The 27,639-nt window shown below is 42.5% G+C and overlaps 2 protein-coding genes and 1 long non-coding RNA gene across 10 annotated transcripts in view; 1 reads left to right on the top strand and 2 right to left on the bottom strand.

Annotated features, from left to right (window-relative positions):
- Window positions 1-644: 644 nt before the first annotated feature.
- Window positions 645-9,097, bottom strand: LOC107212392 (sterile alpha motif domain-containing protein 9-like). 4 transcript variants are annotated; one of them, XM_015645552.3, is made up of 5 exons: window positions 8,975-9,097; window positions 8,563-8,725; window positions 7,209-7,364; window positions 6,754-6,798; window positions 645-6,230 (listed from the first exon to the last, which is right to left on the bottom strand). In XM_015645552.3, the coding sequence occupies exons 4-5, from the start codon at window positions 6,755-6,757 to the stop codon at window positions 1,570-1,572; spliced, it is 4,665 nt and encodes a 1,554-aa protein (XP_015501038.1). In that variant the 5' UTR covers window positions 6,758-6,798; window positions 7,209-7,364; window positions 8,563-8,725; window positions 8,975-9,097; the 3' UTR covers window positions 645-1,569. The 4 variants fall into 4 exon arrangements, with proteins under 4 accessions (XP_015501038.1, XP_033374631.1, XP_015501041.1 ...); XM_033518740.1 differs by having other exon boundaries at window positions 7,209-7,359; XM_015645555.3 differs by having other exon boundaries at window positions 645-1,167; window positions 1,569-6,230; window positions 8,563-9,066.
- A 380-nt stretch (window positions 9,098-9,477) lies between these two features.
- The window catches only part of ERN1 (endoplasmic reticulum to nucleus signaling 1), a 31,764-nt gene continuing 13,602 nt past the window's right edge, over window positions 9,478-27,639 (bottom strand). For 4 of the 5 annotated variants that reach the window (XM_015645556.3, XM_033518743.1, XM_033518744.1 and 1 more), the window contains 20 exons: window positions 23,592-23,625; window positions 22,625-22,697; window positions 21,890-21,962; window positions 20,668-20,790; window positions 19,968-20,069; window positions 19,286-19,547; window positions 18,608-18,686; window positions 17,734-17,896; window positions 16,812-16,930; window positions 16,291-16,482; window positions 15,457-15,712; window positions 14,671-14,761; window positions 14,160-14,349; window positions 13,576-13,675; window positions 12,977-13,176; window positions 12,621-12,768; window positions 11,985-12,112; window positions 11,765-11,888; window positions 11,472-11,539; window positions 9,478-11,262 (listed from right to left, as the gene is read on the bottom strand). In XM_015645556.3, coding sequence (XP_015501042.1) covers window positions 11,056-11,262; window positions 11,472-11,539; window positions 11,765-11,888; window positions 11,985-12,112; window positions 12,621-12,768; window positions 12,977-13,176; window positions 13,576-13,675; window positions 14,160-14,349; window positions 14,671-14,761; window positions 15,457-15,712; window positions 16,291-16,482; window positions 16,812-16,930; window positions 17,734-17,896; window positions 18,608-18,686; window positions 19,286-19,547; window positions 19,968-20,069; window positions 20,668-20,790; window positions 21,890-21,962; window positions 22,625-22,697; window positions 23,592-23,625 — 2,732 coding nt within the window. In that variant the 3' untranslated portion in view covers window positions 9,478-11,055. Of the gene's footprint in view, window positions 11,263-11,471; window positions 11,540-11,764; window positions 11,889-11,984; window positions 12,113-12,620; window positions 12,769-12,976; window positions 13,177-13,575; window positions 13,676-14,159; window positions 14,350-14,670; window positions 14,762-15,456; window positions 15,713-16,290; window positions 16,483-16,811; window positions 16,931-17,733; window positions 17,897-18,607; window positions 18,687-19,285; window positions 19,548-19,967; window positions 20,089-20,667; window positions 20,791-21,889; window positions 21,963-22,624; window positions 22,698-23,591; window positions 23,626-27,639 lie in introns of those variants that run through there. The other variant, XM_015645557.3, reaches the window with a different exon arrangement.
- Window positions 17,891-18,926, top strand: LOC117245265. The gene is made up of 2 exons (XR_004499767.1): window positions 17,891-18,369; window positions 18,538-18,926. It is a non-coding gene; the product is annotated as an uncharacterized LOC117245265 (long non-coding RNA).

Genomic DNA, 27,639 nt, shown 5'->3' with positions numbered 1-27,639 from the left:
ATTTGAAAAGCAGCCCTGTTTTATACCTCAAAGACAAGACTCAAGCTTGTGCAGTAGTATGGGCTACTGGGCAAAAGCACTGCTGTCTGCAGAATTGAACTGGGTGTGTGCAGGCAGAAAACAAGACAGGCCCTCCTGGCCAAGCTGGCTGTCATTTTTCATCATGGTAAGTTCCTTTTCTTTCTTCTGCCACAGCATCTGAGCAGGTTATGTATCTGGGAAACAGTCGATGTTCTGCTTTTCACTCCTGTGCTTTTCAATAAGTTTACATATCCAGTTTCTTCTCTGGGTTGAAGCCATCCTAATGCCCCAGGCTAGACTTGGGGAAGCTGCCTTTGCCCAGTTACCTGCTCAAACATACTCCTGTCCCCTGCATCAGGGCTGGGGAGCAGAGGGGGATTTCTCTGGCCCTCCAGATCTCTTGCTTCTGGCAATGGTTTCTGCTACCTGAGACCAGAATGTGAAGGCTTGGACTACACAATAATCTTCCATCATCTTCCTTCTGAATTCACCATGGCTTGCTGTTTGTTTTTCAGTTTTTGGTTGTGCCCAGATCTTTGCTGCAGTTGGAAAAGCAAATCATACCTAGCTACTCTTGGAAATGCATCCTCAGGTAGGGTAATAAAGCTCACATAGAAATGGTAATCCTTCATAGAAGATCTTTATTGGATTAAAACAAGTTACATTGCAGGGTTTTTTTGCAACTTTAGTCACAATATCTTAAACAATGTGAGACTCCAACAACATATTTTTGTTACTAGAAACTGAATCTGACATCATGGTTGCAAACACAGCACTGAAAAACTCCTTTGCAGTTTTCAAGTCATGGATGTATGCTTTAGACAAAAAAAAATGAGTTCTGTATTCTGTGGCATTCCTTAGACAATAATGCAAAATCATTTCACCAAGTGCAGGAATTGTTTGGACTATGAACACATGACAGTGCTTATTAATAGTCTTATGTCACCCATGACTGCTCACACGTCTCTGTACCCCACCCCAGATACAGATATGTCTAGTACAGTAATATTTACACAGAGAAGCAATGTAGGAGTTACACAGAATTTGAGACCTGTTTTTTTATCAGTCCTGATGGTGAAGGCAGCTTTAAAAGTCCTTCCATACTGACATTGGCTTTACAGTTGGTAGTTAGTTCATACATGGTACCTGTCAGAGAGCAGAGTATGTGGTGTGAGTTCACTTTTCTGTTGCTGATTCAGGAAGAAAAATGGAGTTAAACTGTACAAAGTCTTTTACTGATCAAGACTATGCAGAAATTAACTTAAAATCCAAATCTGTGGGGTAAGAAGAAAGGGATTGATTGGTGTGTTTGGTTTGAAACCTTGCTTTCTGCGACTCCAAAACTATCAAAGGCTTTGCTCAAATTTCACTTTACTCATAGTTCCAGTTTTTTTTTAGTTACTTGGTCACTATTACAGTTAATGCTGATTTTCTTTTTGCCTGGTAGTTACCCAGTCCACTTTATTTTTAAATGTGAGACTGGACACTTCCAGTGCTGTACCTCCTAAGAGCACAGTGTATACAGTACTGTATACTTACATACATACCTTATGTTCTTCTGATGGCTGGATCATTTTCAACCTCAATATTGAAAGCAACAAGACCATTAAATGAAAAGCCTAAGTAAAAGGTCACATTCTCATTTCCAGCAGGCACTGATTCATGATGGAGTGGTAAGATACGGAGCTCCTTCACATGACCACGTATAAATAAATTTCTGTCCTTTGTCCAGCCAGAAACTCTTTTGAGATTGTCACGAATTATGGAAATATTCCATACAGTTCCATGCAGCCACTTCATTCTCCTCTCATCTAAGGACCCCACCATTAATTTGTCAATTTTAGTTTTGTGCACAATCTTACTTAAGCCATAACCCTTTCCCAGAAAAAAATGGGTATAGATTCTTTTCTTTCTGGTAGGAACATCTTTCATTTTGATGTCGTAGAAGCGTTTCAGGGTTTGAAGGGCTGAAGTTAAAATTTCATCTTTATCAGGATTAGGCTCTTTGTCTAATGCCTCATCTGGCCAGTACAACAACGTGAGCAAAAAATAGGCACTTGCTGGAAATGGTCTTTTTCCTTTGATGAATCTTAGACTGAGGTCACGAAGAGTTGGCAGTGGAAGGAGTTTGGCTGATCCTGGTGCTAAGCACGCTAATGCAATGTGGCACAAAATAAAATTGATCAAATCATTGTCCTCCAGCCTGTTCCTCAGGGGGTTTTCTGGATAGAAACTAAGGATCCTTTCTAGCTTTTCAGCTGACCTGTTCTCTTTCTTATCTGTTAGGAATGACAGGATATTGGTGACATTTCCTCCACCACTCCCATAAATATTCATGCGTCTCATGAGCTGAGTGTTAGGACAATTGTGGCTGTCATCAGTAAGTGATGCTGAGATGAAGAATTCAGCATATACTGCTGACTGTCTTTTCAGCCATTTTCTGGGATTATAAATTTGTTCTTCCTTATCATCATTTTCATCATCCTTCTCTTGGTTTTTATCTGTTTGGAAATAACTTAGTTCTTCTGAAATCCATTCCAGAGCATTGTACAGGTTCTGGCGCAAGCCTTTTAAGCGGGAATGAAGTGTTCCCCATGTTCTTTTTATGTCTTCAGGAATGTAATCTGTGGTGAGATATTTCACAAGCTCAGTATATTTCCCCTCTGGACTTTTGTGGAATATAGGCAGTGTGGACAAAAATCGAAGAAGGCGACAACCTACTTCTACTTCTCCAAAATAGCCAGCATTGTTCATACTTTCACGTTCTTCCTTTGCTGCCTGTTGTGCAGCCCTGAAGCATTTCATAGCTTTAAGAGCAATCATGATCTTGTCCGTGATCCTTTCGGGGGTATCCTCCTCTGTCATTTTATCCACAGTGAAATTAAACCATCTCTTGTAGACTTGACCTTCTGTATCCAAGATGTAAGAATCAGTTGGCAAATGTGATTTTGCAACCTCTGCCCAGTATTTTGCATCTTCAAATTTTTCGTTGCTGTAATTTAGTCTGGCAAGCTGCTGGGCAAAAAAAGGATCTTTTCCAAGGAGTTCATATGCAGCTTTTAAAACAGCAATGGCTTTTTCACAGTCTTCAGCTTCACAGACATGTTCAATGAATGGGGAGAAGAGAGTATCAGTATTGTCACCCCTGCTTCTTTTATCACGTCGAATAAACAGATGTCTGATAAACTTTATGAATTCTTCTCGTCCAAATCTGTTTTCAAATAGTACCTTTTCCTGAAGAAGAGTTGTTGCAAGTTGACTTAGTGATTGATTCCCTGAAAGCTGATGCAGAATTTCTTTTGCAACCAGACAGTGTATTATCCGAACAGATGAAATATAAGTGGTACTTTCCCTTAGCTCAATAAAAATCATTCTTACTTGTTCACACAAGTGATGTTTGAAATCATATGCTCTTGCTTTACTCTCTGTATATGCCCCCAGCCCCAGAAAAGCCTCGCAGTGTGACAGTGAAATGTATGAATTGGGTACATAGCAGTTGAGCAGAGCCATGTAACGCATCAAGCAGGTGTCACGAGAGGAAGGGTCAATGCCCTGCAGTATGTGCTTTACCATGTCTGACACGTATGTCTTATTGAATTCCTCACACATCAGCACAAATGTAAGTATGAATTCTGGCTCGGCGTATTTCTGCTGCAGTTTTTTAAGTTTAGTGTTGAACAAGTTTCTCTCTGACTCTTTCAGTTTGTGAGTGACAGCAACGGTGTCTAATGGTGAAGCCTTGCAAAGCCTTTCAGGGTTATTACATCGTTTACAGCATATGAGGATGAAATAAGGCCTGGAGGTATTCATTTTCCTGGTTGCTACAGCCTCCATTAACTCAATCTGTAGTTCTTCAAAGTACTCATCATCATAATCTTCAATCAGGAGCAGCACAGGAAAACAGTGAGTGATTTCCTTTTCTTCATAATCTCTAAGGGCGAGCACATGATTACAAACAGTTGAAGGTGAATATGAGGTCTTGATAACAGCACATCTGAAACGCTTTCTGCTTTTCCACAGAACTTGTCGTGCTATTGTGCTTCCGCCACTCCCAGGATGGTGAAATATCTTTAGTTTAGCCACAGAATAATTTTGTCCACTTCCTCGTAAAATGCCATCCAAGAGTTTGGTTGCCTCAGCGCATGCTTCACGTTCAATGATATCCCCACAGAGTTTTCTATCAGCAAGCCACAAGTTTTCCCATATGATTTTTCTCCCGCGGTAAAAATTTTGTTCTATGTCTTGTTTTTGTTTTTCAGTCAAAAGATTTATGTTGATATCATCACATTGGTCAGTACAAAGGATTTCTAGGGAATACAGTTTCTCTTCTTCCCGCAAGGGAAGCGTACACACGCCTCCAGTGGAAGCTGGCAGGTGTCTGGGTTGGGCTGTAGAAGGCAGCATTAATTGGATGGTGGCATCTACATGACTGAGCTTCATACCCACAATACTGCGTTGTTCTAGTGTCTCAATGCTGCAGGATTCCTGAGCTAGGTTTGCCCACTTCTTGTAATTTTCTTTGGACTCTGCAATGCAGATGATATATTCCATGCCATTCATTTCTGTATAAAATTCCTGAAAAGTGTCCACAAGTGATTTCTGCACTGGTGATAGCAGTAGAAAAAGCACAATGAAAGAGCGCTCTGGCAGAATTTCCTCACAGATACAAGTAATTACTTTCTTGAGGTATTTTTTTTTGGTTCTAATCCATGTATTTTGATCACAAGGTTTTTCATCCCCAAGGAAGTCACTGCGCCCATTGCAGAATATCCAGCTGGTCTGATCAAAGAGTTTCTGAGAGGGAGAATTATCAGTTTTAATTTCGTTGAAAAAATCCTGTAAAAAATAAGAACTTGTTTCATGGTGCTCTTTGTATTTGCTGTACAGCCCCGACACATTGGAATGTTCATCAAAGTCAAAGACACAGAAAATGTTCAAGTGCATTAAAAAGTTGATGTAGTTCAGATTATCCTGTTCACATCTGTTTGTGACAAGGATGTACCACAGGGAATCATCCATGTAGCTTCTGCCATCATTTAATAGAATTGATAACTTCCTTCCTAAATCTTGAGGTATTTCTGTGGGTACTTGTGTGCTGGAGAGCTCAGCTCTTTCTCTTTGAGCATCCCTGTCTTGCACAGCTTGAATGAAAGGAGTGAGTTTGTTGCGCTGCACAGGTTCAGACTTCGCTCCTAATCTCTGGTAGAGAGCTGGTTCTTTGGTCAGAATCACCTTCTGACTGCTTTCGTTGTATTTTGGCAAATAAACTTCAAAACAATTGTTCTTTACTAAGCTGAAGGTTGGTTCAATGTCAACCTCCACTACAAATCTTTGTTCATGAGAGTCTTTTGAAATCACTTCAACAAACACAGGTGGGTGAATACATTTCCTTGCAATTTCTTGTAAATTATTGCAAAAACACTTTTCTATATAATCCAGTGCATCAACAAAATCTTCTCGGTTTTTGACCTTCATGCCAATGATCTGTCCATGTTTCCAGCCCTTGTCCTCAACACTGTCCATGACACCAAAATGGATGGTGCCATTTGTTCGAATGTTCATGCAGGCTGAAGCAAATCGTATCACTTCAGAGGCAAATTTTGATTGCAGTTGATGTTTGTTCAGTTCTGCAGCAATGGCAAAAGATTTGTATTCGTGGCAAGGAATGATTAAATCACTGACTCCTGATTCTGGAGCAAGAACTGTGTCTTTCACATATTTGAAATCAGTATCCTGACTTCTAAATGGCCGACAGTTTCTGAGCTCTAAAACTTCATTAGCACTTTGAAGCTGGGATTTCTTGCTGCTTTTTTGCTTCTTGCCAGAAGTAGGAGCTGTGTCCTTGCTGCTGGTTGTACCCACAGCACCAGAGCTGCCTCCACTGGCCGTGCCCTGAGCAGGGGCATTGCTGGCTCTGGCAGGGTCGCTTTGTGTATCCGTTCTCTCAGGTGTTTTGCTGCTGGAGTCCTCAGCTTGCTGTGCATTGTCCTGGAGCCGCAGAAGTTCATTTCTCTTGTGGATTAAGATCTGGATTTGGCCTTTCTTCATTCCTATGTCTTTGAGGAAAGACTCATCCAGTTCCATTAGTGCTGGACCTGTCACTTCTTCTGCATATAGTTTATCTACATACTCCTTCTTGATTCCAGTAGATTCCAGCCAACATTTGACGTGTTTCTCAACCCATTCATTCACAGGTAATGTTTTGTAATCTAGAAGTTGAAATAATGTATTACTAATACAAACTAATGTTTATTTGGCCACACTGAATGTTAGATTATTTTCTTTCTACCAGTCAGTGAGAGAGCAGGTCTTAGCTTCTCAAATATGCCAGTTCTGATGACAAAGTACCTAATCATAACCTTAATCAGAAGCAGTTTTAAACAATGGTGCAAGACTAATAAATCAGCAAAGCAGGAAGCTAGGAAGGAGACTTGGAAATTATCCTCAAAGGGAGGCAAGGAAATAACCCAGAATGTTTTTTTGCAGGAAATGATGTGATAAGGTTTATAGGAATTGACAGAGCTGGATTCCCTAAATTGGACATGTTTGGGTAGATAATTTGCCCACTTGAGTCTGATTCTTTTCTGCTAAATCAGGATAGCATCAATACAAACCCTAAGATGATGACAGGAGTATTGATTAGTTCCCCACTAGAGATGAATCCTTCAAATGCAGATGTTAAAAAGCAAATTGCTACATACAAAGTAGAAATTTTCTGAAAGCAATACATACCCATTGTCTTTGGTAAGGGATATCCTGCTGTTAATGAACAAAACCCTATGGGGAGGGAAAAAAATAATTCTTCAGATTTACAGTTGATGGTCCTGTGATAATTCAAGCTGACTTTGGTGTTCTGTTTTCCCAACTTCCCACCTTTTTGGTCCAAGGTCATTTCTGTACCTCTAACAGCCTATTCTTGCCAGCTATGCCCACATGAAGGCAGCTGCTCCTGCCTGTGACACATGTGGATGTGAAAGAAATATGGGATTGCTGGAGAGGCTTGTGCTGACAGCTGAGCCCAACTGTTCCTTCTGTTATATATCAGAGAAAATGAGGCTTCCCTACCACTGTATCCCCCAGGTTCTATCCCCTGCCTGTTCCTTCATACTCGCTTTTTTCTCTCCCTTTTTTGTTGGGTACACTCTCCCCTGCTCCTTCTTTTTCCCCACATCTGTTCTGGTGCTTACCAAAATTTCCAAGCAGCAGTTCGACTCACTGCCCAACCCAGCAGAAGGTTTTCTGTTTAGTGGGGTGTCCTCGCCTGAGCAGTGACATCCTTCCTGTGCCCAGCCTCCATTCCAGGGGTTCAGAGATGGATGGCAGCAGGGACAGCCTGTTCTGTACTGCAGGAGGAATGGGTTAAATACACCTGCTCAGTGTGACAGCAGAGATAGGAGACATTCACAGTCAGCGGGAACCATCCATGGCCCGGTCACCAGGCTTACAGTAAAAAGTGCACTGTGGTGGTGGTGGTGTTTCTTCTACTGTGGTGTGGAGGCTCAACTCTGGTTCAGCTCACCCCTCATGGTGCTAAACAGTGCTCTCAGCAAGTGTAAAAGGAGCAGCCACCAGAGCAGCTGGCCAAGGTCTCCACAATATCTGCAGGTATAATGGTGGTGTCTGAGGGAAGGAGAAGAGCGTCCACTCCCCATGACCACGGCTTGGCAGGAGGTGAGTTCAGCAGAAGGGGATGGTTTGGGGAGATACTGGTTCTGGGAGAATAAGGGTATGCTAGAAAAATCCAACAAGTGCAAATTAACCCTTTCAGCATCTGGTCAGCCCTGTTTGGCTGGCTGAGGCACCAGCATGGCTGGAGCTTTGGTGTGAGCAGCTGGCTCTGAGCAGGGAGGAGTTACAGGACTGCCCTGGTGTGCTGTACCAGGGTCCAGAGTGCAAACTGGCTGGTTATGAAAATGGCGGGAGATGGATTTCCACTGACACTCGGTGCAGCCTTTCCCGAGAAAGGGGTCTAAAAATGTCCCTGAAACACGGATCTCTTAGAGCTTTTGGCCACCTCCCAGGGGCGGGCTTGTGCAGTGGGTGGGCTTGCGGTGAATCCCGTCTCGCCCATGTGTCTCTGTCACAGCCCACTGTGCCAGCACACGTCAGGAAGCGTTTGAGAGCAAAGAGCCGGGGAATCGAAACTGAAGCGATGGCACTTCAGAGAGGGGGCAGGGCTGGGGAAGCGCGGCTGGAGGGGGCCCGCGGGTCCCTGATCCCCCCTGCTTCTAGGAGCAGTCGGGGGTGGCAGCGGGTTTTGCTCCAGTGGGCTCTGGGTACCCTGGGCTGCTCGCGTGGGCAGGGAGGGGCTGCAGGTGTGGGGGTGCGGGCAGAGCTGTCCGGTCCCACCGCTCCGGGCTGCTCCGACTGTCCCGAGGAGCGCTGCCGAAAAGCTCCTACCCCAGTGGGGCGGCCGGGGCGACAGAGCTGGGCGGGTGGCAGTGGAGGGACATCCTCACTTTTCGTTAAAGCTGCTAGCAGTAGAGTAACCCGCCAGGCTGAGAATGGCCCCGCGGCGCAGGGGAAGCACGGAGGGCTTACCTTGCAGAGCCCGCGGATGGTCGAGTGTCTCCAGTGCTGTCTGCCGCCAGGGAAAGGGTTTCCATAGGAGGAAGGGAGAGAAGATGCCCCAACACCTGTGGCGCCAAGCTCTGCACGGGCGGCAGTCTGAGCACGCTGGGAGTTCTGCAGCTCCTGCGGGTCTCTTGAAAATTAGTCCGGAAATGAAAGGGGAAACTGCTTTAGATGAGCATTCCTGGGTGAGCTATCAAAAGTCTCCACCCCCTTCGCAGCAGTGCTGCTGCTGGGTGGTGCTGCTGACCCCACCAAAACCAGCTAAGTCTCAGGATGGGCTGTGGAATATATTCGTTCTTTCTTTTGTATTTTAAAGTTTCAGATCCACCTCACTTACTGCCCTCTATATGAGCTACCTCCTCACTCCAGGCCCCCTCACCAAGTAAGAAGTGGAGAGCTTGGCAGAGTCATAGAGCAGGAGAGGCTCCTCAGCCCCACCCTCTGTGCACTGAGGCCCAGGAATGCGGTGCTACAGCAGAACTGTCTTAGTGGCTGTTTCCCGTAAAGCACGTGATCAGGTAACAACTCAGTTTCACCAAAACCATTTATTTATGGGTATTTATTTATCACACAGCAGCACAACTTCCTGCCATTTTATCTCCCCGCGCAGCTGCCTCAGCCACCAGGCTGGAGGAGGCTGGTGCCTGGGGACTATCATAGTAAAAAACGAGGCTCAGTGCTTCCCCCCAGCCTGAACAACTCCCACATCCTCTGTTGGATCAGCAGGCAGGCAATGGTTTGAGCAGGCTCAAAACCCAGGCTCTTGTCCCTTCCTGAGGGCTGCTGCAGACCTCGGCCTCCTCCCTGCTCAGTTCTGCCAGCTCTGCCAGCACCAGGCCTGCGGGGTTCCCTGGGCACACATTGGCACTAAAAGCTGCGGGGTTTTAATCTGAGCACAAATCTTTATTTAGTAGATTTATAAAAGACCTTTACATGAGAAATACAAAAATATGAAATAGGCTTTGAATCTTTTTAGTTAAAATTACCACTACTTTTTCAAGCTTTAGAAATAGGTAACCTGCACGGTTTGGCATCTTAGGTAAATTTCTCTCACACATTGTAAAAGTAGAAAAAAACCCCATCCTGTAAAGTATCTCCAGAAAAGTATCTGTACGTACCCCACCATACATATTACTGGCAATAATTTATTTAAGACACAATGGTACAATCATACAAATTCTCACAAATCATACAAATTTCTCCTTTAATTAATTCAATTGAAAGATGCAGTATCACTTTCCTCTTCCAGTTGTTATCTGATGATTAAATATTAACACAAAATTGAGTAAGACTGATTTGGCATGCTTTATACTTGTACCACTTGGATTTGATACTACTTTGTAGTAAAAATTAAATAAATATAAATACTTTAAATAAATATATTGTAAAAGAACACCCCAGTTACATTAGAATTCATCATTTCTTCATCCTAGCACTCACAACGCCTTGTCACAACTTCAGGGCCAGTGTAAAGAAATACTGCATCTTAAACTACACAGGCTCCCATGGGTGGAATTAGCAGCACACACACACACAGGAAATGGGATTCTACAACTCTGTGGCACCCCTTAAACACTGCCCTGATTGCACTGCTCTGAACAGCTCTTTGTTCCTGTTTAGTTCTTTTTCCCAGGACTCATCTCACTCCTGGCAATGTGGCTGTGGCCTTTTCTTACCCCTTGAGGGACATTTGCTGATGATGAGGCACAGGCAGCTCCCAGCTGCCATCAGTGTTTGCTGCAGGTACTTGAGCAGATCTGTTCTCATACTGTGAGTTAAGTCAAGGACTGTTCAACCTCTTCTGTAAATACTGGTTCATATTAAACAATAAGGCTTATTTTCAGAGCAGGCAAACCTTGAATTGATGTTTCAAGTCAGCATTCTTTAAAACTGTTTCTGCTCAAGTATGAGGGACTGGTTTTCTGCAGTAGTACTAATTAAACAGAAGTGGTACTTTCATACCATTTTTTGGATAACCATAAATGATTCCCTTTAGAGTCACTGTGATGTGCCCAATGTGGCAGTAGTGCAATGGCAGGTTCTGATGATTTGCTACAAACAAAGGGCTCCTTTTGCACATCCCAGTTCCAAGTAATGATATGATTTCAATCACTGAATTTGAATATTATTTTTTTTTGTAATAAAACACATCCATTACAAAATCACATACAGTACAGGGATATTGGGTGGTGGTTAGATCCAGCTTTTGCTCTTCATTTCCACAGTCCTGAAAACTGCCTTGGAGTCAGTAACTCCATCCCCAGGGTTCATCACTTTACCACTCGCGCCCTGGGCTCCACCATCTCCTGATCCAGCACAGGCACAGGTACAAGGCACTTTTTGGAAGCTTGGTTTCTTCAAAGAGAGAGAATTCAGCTCTTTGATTCAACTTTTCCCTGCTAAGGGTAGGCCTGTGCTTGGAATGTTGGTCCCAGAGAAGAAAGCTCCATCCCTCTCCTCTCAAACCGTGTCTCCTGTAAGGCTCAGCTCTGCAGAGTCCTCAGCATAGTAATGCTGAAAGAGTCTTTCTTGGTAGCAGATGTGCATAGCGTGGTAGGTGTGCAGCAGCAGGCGAGGGAAACGAGATGTAAAGTAACACACAAAATCATCTGGGATGGAGCCCAGGGTCTCCTGCACTTCGTGAGGCAGTTCCCTGTAATGGTGCTTCTGTGGAGGAAAACAGAAAAGGGAAAAGCTGTCAGAGGGTTTGTTCAGAAGCCTCTTGTAAACAGAGCTGTTGGGTGTTCCTGGACACAGTAACCTCCTACTGGGCTCTTGTAAACGAGCTCAGTACCTAAATCAGGGTCTGATACAGGCTGGCAACAACAGCAGCCAGAGGCAGCAGCCCAGAGTGCACGAGGGAAAGAATCCTTTACCTTATTTCTCATCGCCCTCAGAAGGTCCCGGACGGAGCCACCTTTGTAGGATCTGAATTTTCGAAGATCTGCAAGACAAAAAAAATTATGTGTTGTGATGCAGTTTTAGGTGCTGGGGTGTCTGTCTGCAGCCACAGATCCTTTCAGTATATAAACATGTATTTGCATTAGAAATACTTTACTGGCAAGTAACAGTGATATGCCAAAACTGAGACAGCGTTAGCCTTACTTTCCTGTCCCAGCAAAATGGGAACAGCAGGTAATTCCCACTCTGATAAAATACTGTCCATTACCTGTCTGAAGAGGAACAGTGATGTGCTCTCTCCAGTCCATTTTCACCACCTCTCTTCCACCTCTTTCTAACTGCTTGACTATTGGACCGTCTAAAGACTCTTTCTCTATCCGGTCACTAACATCCTGGAAGAGACATTCAGAGAGAGGGACTGAATTCAGGACCTGAAAAAGTCTACAGTAGCCCTGAGAACTGAGAGGAGAGAAAAGGTCATCACAAACCTGAAAGAACTGGAGCTGTTTTTCTAGACTCCAAAAGAAGGGGTGTTTGAGCACACAACTGGCAGATGGCCGTTTCTGAGGGTCCATGTTTATCATCTGCTCTATTAAATCACGAGCAACAATGTCTTCTGCAAGGGAGAGTGTGCAAGGAAATTTACTTCTTTTGTTTTATTTTCTCTGCATTCTTGGGTGTAGTGAAATGTAAAATATATTTTATAAAACATAAATATTAAATTATAATACATAAAATTTATATTTTTACAATATTTTGTACTTCAAAAATTCATTATGGTCTCTACTTCCTCCTGTTCTGCTAGTTCAAGTACTGCCCTCACAGATGTGCTGGTCAACAAAAAAAAATAATATCAAAGATTAAGAATATCAAAGTTCAGCTCTCTCCCACCCTTTAAATACAGTAAATAGCTTCACAGTCAAGATTGCAGGGTTCCAAATTGTGTATTCCGGAGTTGCTCTGGGGTACTAACTCCAAGAACTTTAAGCCCTTTACTTCAGGAGGACCCAAGGAATATAACTTTCCTCTCTGCCAGGCTGGGGGTAACTGTGGGCCTTGGTTCTGACTGGTGTTGGTGTTTAGCAGCCTGGGCTGCTCACTGATCCCTGCAGTGCAGTCCTTACCGTGCCTCCCTGCATCCAGAGCCTCCAGGCTGTATGCTCCCAGCAGGATGTTGGCTTGCCGCTGCAGGGACTTGCCAAAGGGATGGCCACCTTCAGACACCACGTAATAGAAGACACAGCCAGCTGAAAAGATGTCCACAGTGTACGTCTGCAAAGAAACAGCCTTCAGTAGCAGTGACATCTTTTCCCCCTGAAAGCTCTGATTGTCAGAGGGTGGTTATTTTGCATCTGAGAGCAGAAGGAAACTTTCTGACTCAGATTTGAGCTGCGAAGCAGCCTGGAGGCCCAGGCACCAGGTGCTGCCTATTTTAGGGTCTGGCCTGGTCCTGGGCAGCCTGGGAAGGGTGAGGACTTACCGGGTTCTCTTTGCAGTCTTCACTCAGCATCTCCGGGGCGATCCAGCCTTCAGTGCCCGGCACGCCCGAGCGGCGGCTGAAGCTGTGCCTGCCCACTGCCAGCTTCTTGCACAGTCCAAAGTCTGAAATCATGGCTTTGACTTTCCCATGAGCATTGGGCATCGAGATGAGAATGTTGTGGGGCTTCAGGTCCCTGTGGACTGTTAAAAACATCCACTTGTCCACTCAGGCAGTCCCAACAATCTTTGTAAATTTTTAACTGGACCTTTCACAAACCAAAGTCGGAACTTAAAATTATTTTCATTGCTAATTTCATTTTTTTATTCCACCATGTTTTATACAGCTCCTATCTAAAAACTTCAGCACCCTGCTGAACACTAATGACTTGCTTTAGTACTCCAGAGCTGCAGAATGTTGCAGGGACAAGGCCAGTGTCAAATAGAACCACAGAATGGGTCCAAAAGGGACCTTAGAGATCATCTCATTCCAACTCCCCTGCCATAGGCAGGGACACTTTCCAATAGGCCAGTTGAACTGACCAGTACCAGACCAGTTTCTCTTTATTTTCCATCCAGTCCTGAAAGGAGAGGTGTTCTTACCAATACTCAGGGAATGCAGGTAAGCCAGCCCAGACGTTGTTTGCTGCAGGAGGGTGATGGGTTGTAAGCCATGGTGGCTGAAGGCCTTCTGCTCAATGTACTGCAACAGAGAACCAGGAGTTAGCCACAGCTCTGCTTAGAAGCTGCATAAATAATAAATCCATGGACTTCACCCCCCAAAAGAGATGTGACTGGATAAATTGTGCTAGCTGGTAACACACAGCAAAGAGGGTTTTTTTTGGCTGAAGGTGATGATATCTAAAGTCTCATTCAGAGCTAGAATTCTCTATAGCACTGTGCTCTAGGAAGAAGAACAGTCTTCAAAGTCTGTGCCATAGGAGGGGGAGGATGACTAGAATGGAGTCCTTCACAAGAAGTTAAAAATTAAAGGACAACAACTTCTGTCCATAAATCAGCCCAGGGTTAAAGATGTCTTTCTACAGGTCTGAAAACTCTTCTACAAACATGGAATTGTCACAGGGGTAACAGTGGGGGTAAATGGAACATCCCCTGTGTCAGGCACTTCAGCAACTTAAGCTCAAGGGAAGTAAAGGCCTTCCAGGGAGAAGCTGCTCCCAGGTCACCTCCTGCAGGGTGGCAGCGCACAGCTCAATGGCGATGTACTGGAACTGCCGGTCCCTCTCCGTGCAGAAGTAGCGGATCACGTTCGGGTGCTCGTCCGACTCGCGCAGCAGCTGCACCTCCCGGTCTGCAAAGCTGAAGCACTCGGGGAGAATCCTCTTCACTGCCACATCTCGGTTATCAAAGGAGCCCCTGCAGCCAGGGAGGGAAGGCACAACCACCCTTCACACTCTGCAGCCAGAGCATGTACAGAAAACGTGACAACAGAAGTCACTGTGGAGGCAAATTAAAGCATTTCCTATGCTGGAAATAGGTACATTTGGCCAGTAAACACTTCTTAGGGAAGTAAAGTAGCTTTTTGCTGGTGAAGAAATGCATGAAAATATTCTAGACACATGCAAAAAGTTTGATTTCTGTTCATAGTAGATGTGAGGGCTTTCATAAAAAAAAAACAACAAAAGGATCTAATACAAACACAACTTTGGTCTGTTTAATGCACACATTCTCTTCTACCTGTAAACAATTGTCCCTTCAGCACCATGTCCCAGTACATCTTTAGGGTTAAACGAAATCTTGCCAACAATCACTCGGTTTGCTTCTTCATCTGAAGAAAAGAAAAACAAGCAGTGGTTTAGGATGGAGCAAGGCAATCTTTTACAACTGCACAGAATTTGGGGCCAGTCTGTAAAAGTCTTTTGGTTCATGTTTAAATTTAACACACATTTGATTAAAAGAAATGAACATGTCCATGTTGGTACTTACCCTGAGTAGGCCAACACTCTGTGATGACCCAATGAGCCAACATCAAGGATCAAAATACATTTACACACATCTTATGGCTCATGGATGTGACAAATGAGTGGTTCTCAGCAGTCAAACTCCTAAAAGTTTATAGATGTTGAATTTAGGAAATGCTGACTGACAGTTATGGAAGTGGGTTTAGTAGCCTTTGAAGGAACAAATAGGTGCACAGGAAGACAGGCAGGAAGGTTGTGCTGCCTAATCCCCATGTCTTGAGTCCAGTTAATCATCTTAATACGTGTTTTTATTTAAATGGATGGTTTTTATTCTCCCTGGAATGGCTGTAAGTGACAGGAACACACTGCCCTGGGCAGCACAAGCCCTCAGCTGGCTGTTACTGTAAAGCAACAATCCTGCTGAGGTGCAGGGCTCAGCCTGAATGAGAACAATGGTTCTTTTCACCTTGCTGAGCTATGGAGTATCATCAGTAACTATTCTACTGTACCATCACAGAGACTGGGGAAATAGAGACACAGCAAACCACAGAGTCAACTTTACCTCCCTCTTCTTGCTCAGTGGAGAGGCAGCTCCCAACATCAGATGTGGAGATGTTGGAATAGGCAGAGTGGTTTGATGCTCTGGGGGACAGGTTTGGGGTGCTGGCAGCTGAGCTCTCTGTCCGGCCATACGACGTGTCCAGGAAATCTGCCTCGGGTGGGAGGTCAGCAGGAGCACCAAAGGGCAGCTTCTGTTGCTGCAAGAGCTGGATCTTCTCTTCCAGCTGATGCTGCCTCTGCTGCTGCTGGTGGACACTCTGTGAGAAACAACCTCAGTGAATATTTGGCAGTCAGGTCATGCAAGGGAACTCTACAGCTACTGGGGAGCTACTTCTAAAAGGTTGGAGCCAAACTCTCCTGCCCTGTCCCTGCCAGCCACACACAGGCTGTGGAACATTCACTCACAATTTCTATTTCATTCTGGACTTCTGCTGCCAAGATGAGAAATCACATGGCTTGGTTAAAAAGGCTTTTAGTAGGTTGACCAAGTGTCTTTAAACCATAGAAAGATAAAGGCTTTGATCCAAAACCTGGAAAAGCTGACAGTGGTTCAGGTGGGGAAGAGAGGGGTGAAGCTAATAGTGCTGAGCTAAATCCAAAAAGAGTAATACTTATAAAAACCACAAGTGGTGTATGGAAAAGCTCTCCACAGCTGGCACATATGGCCAGAGAAATCCCTGTTAAGTCAAACTTGTGCCTTTGCTCCCCAGTGCACATCTGTGAAGAGGGGAAAAATCCCTGGAGTGTGTCACTAACTCCTGTTATAATTTCTGGGCCCTATAATGTTCCTGATGCTCCTGACACTCAAAAACACATCAAGCCAAGTCAGCATTACCATAGGGTAGGTGATGATAAAAGCCACCCAGCCCACAAGCAGGAAAGTGCTGAGGATGATCGTGGCCATGTCCTTCAGCATGGAGTCCACTGGAGCCTCCAGCCGCAGGATGGGCCGAGCAGGAGTCTCCTCGATATCCTTTGGAGCAGCTGGAGGCCCTTCTGTTGAGGAACCTTCAACAATGTCAATGACCTGAGGCAAAGAAAGCTCTGTTAGCTCAGTATCTCAGTGGGTAATGAGGCATTCATAACCTGCCTATCTGCTACATCATTTTTAGTCATTTCTTAACCTACCAAAACAAATGTTTTGCATGTGGGGGGAAAAAAAGGCAGCAGAAAGCCTTAATTCTGCAACAAATAAAGACATCTTCTCATACCAGTGATTCTATGTGCTAAGTACACAAACATCTGACACAAAAACTGTGAAGTAATTCCACACAGGTTTCCTCCTGTGTCCTTCCCTAACCTCTGCTCCTTTATATTCTTCTCTCATGCAGTAAGAGAATTATTCTCATCACAAACCTCTTCAATAGTGGCTTTCTCAGAGTCAGCTGGAATCACGTTTTCAGGCCTCTTGGGTAAATTGCTTGGGAATTTCTCCAGGATCTTTGTGGGGGCAGATAATGGTGTTTCATGGTGCCCTATAAATAAAACACATTTGTTGAAGCAGACAGTTGTCCTTTTTTAGGAAAGATATCCTTGATTGCAGCATCCTTGCTGAAGAGTGAGAAACATGATGCTCGTGTATACAGCAGGAAAGAGAAAGGAGAGGGAAAATGGGGGGTAGAGGTCACTGAGAGCTGCAGAGGAACATGACCTGATTCAGGGAACTGCCTGACATACTGCAGGAGAGAGGGTATTAACAAGGAAAGGGATCATGGGAAGAGAAAGATGGCACTTTAAAAAGCTGAAAGTTGCACACTCTCCCTGCCCTAGAGCTCCTGTCACTCAATTATCACCAGTCATCACTTAAAACTGAACCTCAGACAGTTCCTCATTTTTGAAGCAAAACTGTAAATGCACTGAAAAGTGAATTCCAAAATTTAGGAACTTGGGACACACAGGACAGGCTGACAATTCATAAACATTATCTTCAGCCTCTCTGTTTTAATCCATTTACAAAATGGACAAAAAACAACTATTTGACCCATATGATGAGAATTAAGGTAATAACACACACAATAAGAAAATCCAAATGGACCCAAATACAATATTTACAGAAAATAATAAATTATTATACCCTCTCTGAGGGAGAGGGCAAATAAACAATAAAAAACTTTCCACATAGGGAGCACTTCACCTCATCGCAGAATAAGGCAGGAGCCTTGGGGAAAACAGAAGGCAGGCGTATATGTAACACATTATTTTATATGCAAATGAGGATGAATTAGATAGACACTGTTACTAGAATTCAGTAATTATGGCCAGGCAGGGCCTCCCACACCTATCAGCAGCCAGTCATTCCAGTAGTTGAGCTTGTGCTTTTCCTTCAGCCTGCCTGAAAACTTCACATCGGTGCTGGGTGTGATCACACACTCGCCGTTGTCTTCAATGGTGACTCCCTCTGTTTTTGGACCCTCCAGCAAGGGAATGGCGCTGCCACGGGGCTGCAGAGAGATCAGTGTTACAACTACTGTTACTCTGACCTTAGAATATTTAAATAGGCTACCAAATTAAAAAGCTGGAGGTCAAAATGGGTGGGCAAGCAAAGATTACTGGCAGCAAAGTCACTGTGAGTAAACACAGCCATTATGCCCTTAGCAGCTGCTTCCACAACCTTGGACATTGGACTTTTTCAGGGACATGTTGCCTGGGAGATGAGATTACTCCTATTTTTTTTTGTTTTCCCCCAAAGTTAAGCAGAATCTGTATTTCCTACCTGGCAGCCACAATGAGCAAAACAGAACTATGATGCAGTTTCCTGTCTGTGGGGAATTACTTTGATGCACAAACCAGCAATTTTAACGTGAACCACAAAGCACCAACAATAGCAGTAACCTCAAGTCTGCTCCTGCTGAGCCTGCCTGGCACAGTTCCTGGGGAGCTGCAGTTACTGCTTTGCAGCAATGGAAATGATTCTGTAAGTATAGTCATGTATTCTGTGGTTGTTAATTGCTCCAGGAAATACTTCATTTGCTATGCATTTCTTGATCGAAATCTCAAAACCCTCAAATTTCTGTAGATGTAGTCTTCAGTGTTTTATTTTCTATTTTAATTTAATATAATTTTATGCATGATATCATTTCAGCCTTTCTTCCAAGCCCAGGACTGCACTAATTCCATAAAGGCACTTTCCCCCCTGCCAGCTCCCCACTTACCACGACAGTGACTCCCTCGTGCACCATGGAGGGCGATGCGTACAAACTCGTGGAGTATTTCCCTACGTACAGGGTTGGGCTGCAGAAACACAGTCACTGTTAGCAGCAGGCAAATGGATGTGTTACCATCTCAGCTAAAACCTGGGCAGCACAGCCCTGCAGAACCAACACAGGGGCTTCTCAAATCATCAGTATTTGTATCTTGAAAAACCTTGATCTGTAAAATTATTTGAAGTACTGCTGTATTATGAAGCCTTTTTTTTAATTATGAAAGCATTGTCAGTTCATTATTCACAGCACTGTCACTCATTTGACATAACTCATGTCCTGTTTCTGTGTTTTTCAATAACTGGCATTTGCCAAAATGCTGTGCATCATTTTTATAGTGTGAAAGGCTTCACATTAGGAAAACCAGTTAATTCCACATTGTGAGGAACTATTCAACACAGAACATCTGATAAAACTTAGGAATATACACTTCCTCAGTTTATAAGTTTTTTGTTTTGTCTCTGACTTTACACACTAAAAGATCAAATATTGTATAAAAGAACACCTGGAGAACTAGAAATGCTTTTATGCATTCTTTTCACCATGCTGCAACTTGTGGCAACCCTTGTTCTGTTTAATGACAAAGCTGTCAAATGGACAGCAGTGAGAACAGCGGAATCTCAGGCTCACGTTAGTTTGCTCTTGGTCTCTGTTTCCTTTGGGAAGGGATATTTCCACTTGGTGATGTGTCCAACCTCCCCAGACATGAAGGTCAGGTAGCGCAGGGTCTCGATGCCCACGTTGGTGTGCAGGACTTTCCTCAGCCCCTCTCGCTGCCAGATGTAAAAGGCCACCACGGGGGACGCGTAATTCTGGATCCACAGCACATCCCCGGACTCGCTGTCCACGGTCACCACCAGCCCGTCCCCGTTGGACACAAAATGGGACATTTCTGCAATGCACAAACATGTGGAGGTCACCAGGGTTTTGTAGCTTTAATCATGCACAGAACAATTCTCCCTGCAGTCACCACCACACCTTTCACTGCACAGCAGCTGAGCAGCAAAGCCTCGGCCACAACTGGGCTGACACAAGTCCAGCTGCCATTCAAGAGCGTTGCAATCAGGTTGTGCGCCACAGTTCAGATCTGCTGCCTCTCCTGCCATTTCTTACTTATTTTAATGAATCACCCCCTCAAGAGCTGCACTCTCCTGGATTCAATTTACCTGAAACTACCTAGCAGGCTTTAGATATTGCAGTATGTAATGGATAAAAATGGGCAGAAGTACAGACAACCACACAAAAAAATGAGAATATTTTTGCCTATATACAAAACTCCACTACAGGAGGGAGACAGCAATTAAATTCTTACTGTATTTTATGTCTTCATCAGGCAAAGTAGCTGCATAATCAAAATAGGTTGCATTCCATCGCAGCTCCTTCTTTTTGGTGTCATACATTGTGATCGTGTACTCTGTTAAAAAACATACAGTCTGTGAAGCAAAAAAACCTATGAGAGAATAGAATCAATCTTCTCAAATCTGAGACATTCCTCAAACACCACACAGCACTCACTGCTGTCAGCATTTCATTTTCCCAACACTGTACCACTTCAAAAACACATTGATAGAGAGGTTAAAGAACAAGTCTGTAACACTTATTCCTGTTTCTAGTCAGCACCTCCATGGTGTTGGTCTAACTTTACCAGTTATTTATCACACTGCACTTGTGATGTCACTGGATGTGCTCTACTTCCATCTTCTTTAAACAGTTTTTAAAAGCTACAGAACAAACAGTTCACAGCTGGTACTGGACTACACCATTAATTACAATACAAATGCCACTTAGTCGACAAAAAGCCTAATGGACCTATTGCCAAAGTTTAAAAACCAATATCTTTCTGCTGCTACAGTTAATAATTTTATTGTGTACAGTCTAAAGTCATAATTCACAGAAGTTCTGGCAAGAATTCAACTTGAAAACCTGAACTAACCACAGGGTCATTTGTTATGAGCCTGAACTTTAAAAACCAGAATTTTCTTTTAAACTACAGGAAAAAAAAAGCATATGACCTGTTCTCCCAAGATACAGGAGGGATGTTGATGGGCAAAGACTTTCTGCAAAAGAGGAAGTCAAGGTCTGCTGTTTCTCCCCAGTCATGAGGTCAACCACGTACCAAATATCCTGCTTTTTACCTGAAATCATAATTTAAGCCACATTACCATTCAGTTGGAAAAACTGCTCTTTTGTTCAGCTTTTCAGTCTTCTTTTGTCTTTAGTAGACTCATAGACTTGGCACAAATAAAGCATGTTTAATAAAACAGTTCTCACTGTTAGGTTTAGTTTCATCGTTTAGCACTACTGGCCAATCCCAAATACTGACCACAAACCCCAAATGCAATATTTAGAACAGTAAGTACTATTGGCTGAATGATTTTTTCACACATAAACTCGAACAGCTCTTAGTGCAGCAGATCCCAGGAGCTCTCAGATGAGGAGACTAAAATGTTCATGGTGAAAGAAGAAGGGAAAAAAAAGTGAGGGCCTACACCTTTCAAATTGCTTAAGGATTGTAATCCAAACATCCCACTCAAGACTATGTGAGCCATGGCCTTAAGAATTTCTTTGAAGTTAATACATGTATGTCATGTTTAGAAACTTCAAATAAACTTTTTTTTCTCATTTACTGGCAAGACATGAAGCAGAGAAGGAGCATTGGCCCTTCAGGAGATTTAAAATCCCCAATACTAAGCTCACTCTGACTTTCACATATTTTACTGTCATGATAAGTAATAACTATCCTTTCTTCCCCTTTTCTCCTCCCAAATCCATCTGCAATTAGAATGAGTCAGGACAGTGAGCAATAAATTTATTATTTGTACTATAAATGAACTGACTGTACCTCAGACAATGGAGGATGTCTAACTGTGGTGCAATGGGATTTCTAATTTTATCCTAATTATCAGGCAGTCAATGATGTTTATAATAATATGAAGATTTAAAGTAGAACTCATATTTTGTTGACAGACTGTATCTCAAGAAAGCAAAAATCTCCATACAGGCATTTCACTGCTTAGAAAAGGTATGTTCTCCTTCAGGAAAAGCAATTGGTTTTTAATCATCACACAATAACTGTATTCTAAATTAATCAGCTTTTTTGTCATTGGAAAGATTTATGAACAACCATAACTAATACCCAAAATAAGGCCCATTTCCTTCATTCTGTTTGGGAGTCTCTACATTTTGTAGTTGCTGAACGTCTCACAATCTAAAGGAGATAAAATCTGAGCTCACCCATGTACAGGATCCCATCAGAACTGCGACAGGGAGATGCCTGCACCAGCTCTGGGATAGTAAATGGAAGTTTCTAGGGGCAAAACAAACAAACAAACAATAATTTTATTGGTTATTTCTATTATTATAATACCTGAGAATTCAGCCAGAGTAAATACGAAAATATTTAACAATACTAAGGGAAATCATAGCAGCTGAGGAAAAAATTCTTGTAAGGAAGCCAAACATTTTATCTGAGTATCACCACAAAGTTTAAAAATGAAAGTCCAGCATTAGGCAGTAGCTGTGGCCTATGAGGATTGGTGACTAATCTGAAAGGTTCAGCATTTTTTTTTGCTTATTAAATCCTATAAAGACGTTCTAAAGGGGTTAGCACAGAGCATGCATTAATCCTGCTTCTGGCAGATGGTTTAAGAAATGTAAGTATTTGGGAAGAGTGACACATCTGATTGGTCCTTGGAAGGGTACACCTTTCCCATCAAATCACACAGAGATTATTCAGAATTTGGATAACAAAACATAAATTTTATTTTTAATTACCATTATTTTAGCAAGGTTCAGAAAAGTCATACATGGGGACAAGATGTGGTGTTGATATATTCAAGTAGAATTCACTTCCTGACAATCATAAGGTGGCAACATTCTGCTCTAACAAAATGTAAGTATGTTTTCCTTCTGCAAAGGCATAAGGTTGACTGGGGCACTTTTTAGGAGAGAATTAAAAAATATACTTACAGTCAAGCCTTCACTGTTCTTGCCACCAAGTGTGTACAAACTACCATCATTTGGGTCTGGAAGAAATGCTGGCCTAGGATTTAAGCAGCAATTAAAAATGATAAAAATCTACTGTGCTTCTCAGACTGCAGGAAAGAAACTGTGGTCAGCACTGGCTTTACAGAGAAGTGCATCTGACATTAAATTTTTTGACGTTTCATTTATTGACTGTGAAAATTAAAATATATAAGGAAGTTTTAAAACTGATGAAAACCACTAATGCATATGAATACACAAATATCCAAATGTGGCAGGCAATGACTCAAGTGAAATTGTTTAAACTAAACCAACAAGCTCTTAAAATGACACAGATTTAGAACAAACCCAAACAAATAAACAAAATGGGAGAGCATAAGGAAGGCAAAAAATAATGAAAGAGTTGCCAGAATTAAGGAAATCTGAGTAAAGCCAAACAACACAGACCCCAAACAAACTCAAACCCTGATGTCTATGATTCTATGATGAAAAAAAAAAAAGAAAGGATGGCAGCACTAACTTCAAAGTCCCAAATTTTATAGCTAAATGTGAGATTGCTGCAGGGGCCAATCTGAAATTACAGCTCAAATATGTCATTTGCAGATTCTGGTTGTGAGTTGGAGTTTTCTGTGTTTTACTGGTTTTAGTCTCTGTTTGAGGGGGTAAGTACAGAAGCCAGAATCAGCCCTGGCTCTGTCATTTCACACCTGTCATTTGTGGCACAGTTCACAGCCCTGATGTCCAAACCCAACGAGGGCTCCAGAGAACAGGCTGCAGACAGGATGTTTCTTCTTAGTTATTATATGTAGCTAATTCTATCCTTTTATTTGTTCCCAAAACTAACTTAAATTGCCTTCTTGTCTAGAACACAAATTGGTTTAGTTCAAATTAAATGAAATTTGAAGATGTCAATGTAAATTGAACAAGCTGAAAATGATATAAACAGACTTACTCTTCCACATGGATTGGCACCTGGAGGACAGGATCTGCACACACAGAAAAATAAAAAGTCAAAATACTAGCAATTCAATCCCTTGAATTCACCAGATACAGGATTAAGTCAGGCCTGCAACATCTTACTCCTTTTAGAAAGGCTGATGCACAGTTAACCGTGTCCTCTCGTTCCTGGACCTTGGTTCATAAAATGGGAAATTACAAAGTATTTGAGAAAGACTTCTGAAGTCCTTTGCTCAGTTTTACCAACACTACCTCAAAATTACTGAGAGCTTACAAAATCCTGAATCACAGGGTTTTCACTCCTGATGCCAACACCTTAGAAGTATCCTGATTTATAAGACACACTACAATTTCCAAGACAAACGTGTTTATTAATGGGTATACTGGCAGAAAATACCTCAGAAGCCAAGAGGTATTTAAGGATTTTAAGTGCAATCCTTAAGTATCTCCACTTCCACAGGGAAAATCAAACTCTACTGGAATGAGTCTGAGTCAGAGGATGAAACATGACCAAGAAAACACTGTTTTTCACCTCTTCTGTCTCCATGTGAACATAATGATGCAACAGGAAGGAAATAAGAACAAAAACACTGATTCTCTGACAGCTTTTGACTGGGAAGCTGGCACAGATTCTGGGCAGCCTGAGTGTACTGGGATATCTGCAGAGCTAAGCAAGACGAGAACAGGAAATTCAGGATTCGGTACCCAGGGCTTACAGAGTCTGTGCCACTCTGCAGGGCATGGCACAGCAACACACCAGCTGCTGGGTTTGATGGCAATGGCCTGCAAGGATGACCTGGTTTTACATGGATTAAAAAAAACATAACCCCCTACCCAAGCAGATCTCTGTGTTGGCTGCAACACAGCTGAAAGCAGCAGTCATCCAAAGAAACACATTTAATGCCAGAGACAAAAAGAAAGCAGGATATGAGGGATAACAGTACAGTTATCTTTATTTCATTGATTTCTTCTTACAACAGTAAACACTCAGAGGAGCTTTGTTCAAAACATAAGTACATGTCATTTCTTTTTCTCTTTAAGCCAAAAAAATGCTCCAGGATACACTCCCAAAGGTGTCAAAATAAACTCCATTTAATTCACTGAGAACCCAAACACACATCAAAGGCCCTAAGAATAATTTACATTCAAACAAAGGAGCTTAATGACTCATCTTCTGTATCTGTCTCTACAGACCAGGCTGCTTAGTCAGACCTTTTATTGCATTAACTGCATCAAGCAATTCATTTCTATCCCCTGTACAAAGAAACTGGTTTCAGGATATGTTGGGAAGGGGACCCTCCACCTCATTCATTATATGTTGATTATTTCAGTGTTTGTTTCAATTATTCCACAAGCTTTATAATATCAAATACAACATGTGGTGACTTACATCATGAGTTCTCCATCTCTAGGGAAACTCAAGAAAAAGGCATTTGCTGCCCATCATATAAAGTGGATTGACTTGAGCTGAGCTGCTGGGTTGAAACACTAAAAGCAAACTGAGACCAAGTTTATGGACTCAGGGTATCCTAAGTCAGGGTGAAATGACCTAAAAGAAGAGAGACATTAAAGACCAAAGGCAAGAGGTTTTGTAATCACAAATGCTTCATGGGAAGGGAACGCTCAGTTTTGTGAAAGAAACAGCATCATGAATCAGAACAAGTGACACCTGGCTCAGAACAAGTAACACCTGGCTCAGTTAAGTAAGATTTAATGGAAATGCTACAAGCATTGCTAAAGGCAAAAGCCAAATAAACTCTCTAAACCTCTTGATGAGCTGATTACATGGAGAGTGTCTCACTTGATAACAAAATAAACTCTCACCTGTGGTGACAGTGACTATTGTGAGACAACAGCAGCTTCACCACCAGCACTGGAACAGCTCTGTTCCTAAAAATCCCCTCCAATGATCACTAGGAGTAGCAAAGCTGCACAACTTGTTTTTGAAGTGACAATTGTCTGCATATTTATTGTTTAAGTACAACAATGCAGATTTTCTATAAAATCACTTTCTAGTCAACCTGGGCAAAACATAAGACTAACTGAAACAAATAGTTTATTGTCAGAATAATCTTCGGAAACTTTTAATTTTACTGAAAGGACTGTTTCTTCTCTAAATCAAATAGTGGTGTGAAGTTACATGAAATTACAGTGTAAAACTACTACAATCTGACTCAATCTCCAACTTTGCTAAATGCACTGTTACCGACAGGACACATCAGCAGGACAACACAGAGAAGGACTGCCTCAAACACCTCAGTATTTCAGGGGTTTTATCAAACAACGCTCAGGAAAACATGAACAATTACAGGAAATTTCAGAGATAGGTTATGTCTTCTAACAACTGATCCTGGTTTGTCCATGACATTTGCAGGAGAATCTGGTTAGTAATGCTTCCCTAGAGCTCCCTCTCTGTCCTGAAAATACAGTGGAGAGTAGAAATACAGCAAAGCATTTTTGGGCTAATAGTTTGTTTCTATTTAATTTTCTAAGAGTGGACAACCTATTTTTGTCAACCAAAATAAACTGCTCCCCTCTGCTAGAGTTATCTTAAGGATCTGAGAATTTTTGCAGGTTTTATTGACCACACAGTACCACAACAGTGAAAGGACACACACACATATCTATGTGCAATAATTACTTGCATTGAGCTTTCATTCCTCAGCTTGTATTTCTGAAAGCTGTTGGGAAATGTCACTTAAAGCAGTTTCCAATTTCATCAATAAATGTCTCTTACATTTTAATAAGCAATGCCAGAAGTCTCATGAATGTCTTATGAATGTTTTTCAGTGTTTTTCTGAAGCACTCCTGCCTATCAGATGACATTAATGAGTCTTATGGCAAATCCCAAACTGTTCAGTGTGTACAGAAGCATCACTGTCATGAAAGTCCTTGGACTTCTCTTTAGTACCATGTCTTCAACATCATGTACTTCCTCAGAAGTGAAAAAAATCCTGCTTTAACTTGGTTTCTTAGTAACTGAAATTCGATTTATGAGCAAAGATAAAAAAGTGGTAGATGGAACAGATTAAGAAGTTATGACAAAGCAGCAGGAAATTTTTTAGTACTTAGTGGCACATGAACCAAAACACTATTCTGATGGCTTCCTGCATACTGAAGTGTTGTGTATGAATTGCTAGAAAGCATTTATGGATTTCTGATTCATTTCCATGCATAAGGCTCTTCACAAGGATGGAAGAGTTCATTTTCTAAAGTGAAAGGAATTCTCCTGTCACTACTAGCACCATTCACCTGGAAAGACAGGCTGTGGAAAGCCATTTCTCTACATTTTTAGTTACTGAGGTAACGTAAATTTTCTTAACACTTCATGATCTTGAACCCAGGTTGTGGCTCTGCAGAGATCCTTTGAAGACAAACAGTAAACTCTTCACATTCACTTTCATGTGGTTTGGGACCGGTTCCAACCTCTACTTCAAAGTTTGTTTTGAAATAAGAACTTGCTCTGATATAAAAAGAGAATCTTAAGTTTAATTGATTGTTGCCTGAACAACTGAATGCTTGAACACAGAGCAGTAAAAGAGTGAGCCCTCTTGTGATTGAAATAATCTTTTGCTCCACAAGGGGTCAAACAGAAATAGTTATTGCAAAAGTCAAAGCCCTGAGGCCTTCTCTCCTCTCCAGCTGCTTCCCACTCAAGTGTTGACATGCTGGGACTGAACTACATCAACCCACTTTCAAAATTCCCTGGACTGCAGTTCCCTGCAATTGGGTAAGTCCCTCTAACAGGCCTGATCTGTTCCGATACCAACGGCAGTGGTGACAACCACTGAACAAAGCAACAACTATTCTATACTGGAATGAAAGCTGGACAGAAAATGTGATAAAACTGAAAAATACATCTCAGTCTCCCTCAAGTTTTCATTCCATGTAGCAGGGAAAAGCCAAATTCTTGTGAGGTCCTACAGAGAGCTTTGTCCACCTTGTAGACTAAAAAGACCACATGTCAGAACAACTCTGGAGCATGGTGGGGATGAGTTAGGAAGCAGGACACCATCCTGTAAATATCTCCAGTGCTGGAGAGA

This window comes from Parus major, chromosome 18, assembly GCF_001522545.3.
Source record: "Parus major isolate Abel chromosome 18, Parus_major1.1, whole genome shotgun sequence".
Taxonomy (NCBI): Eukaryota; Metazoa; Chordata; class Aves; order Passeriformes; family Paridae; genus Parus; species Parus major.
Note: the sequence above shows the minus strand (reverse complement) of the source record. Positions and strands in the feature narration are given on the sequence as shown.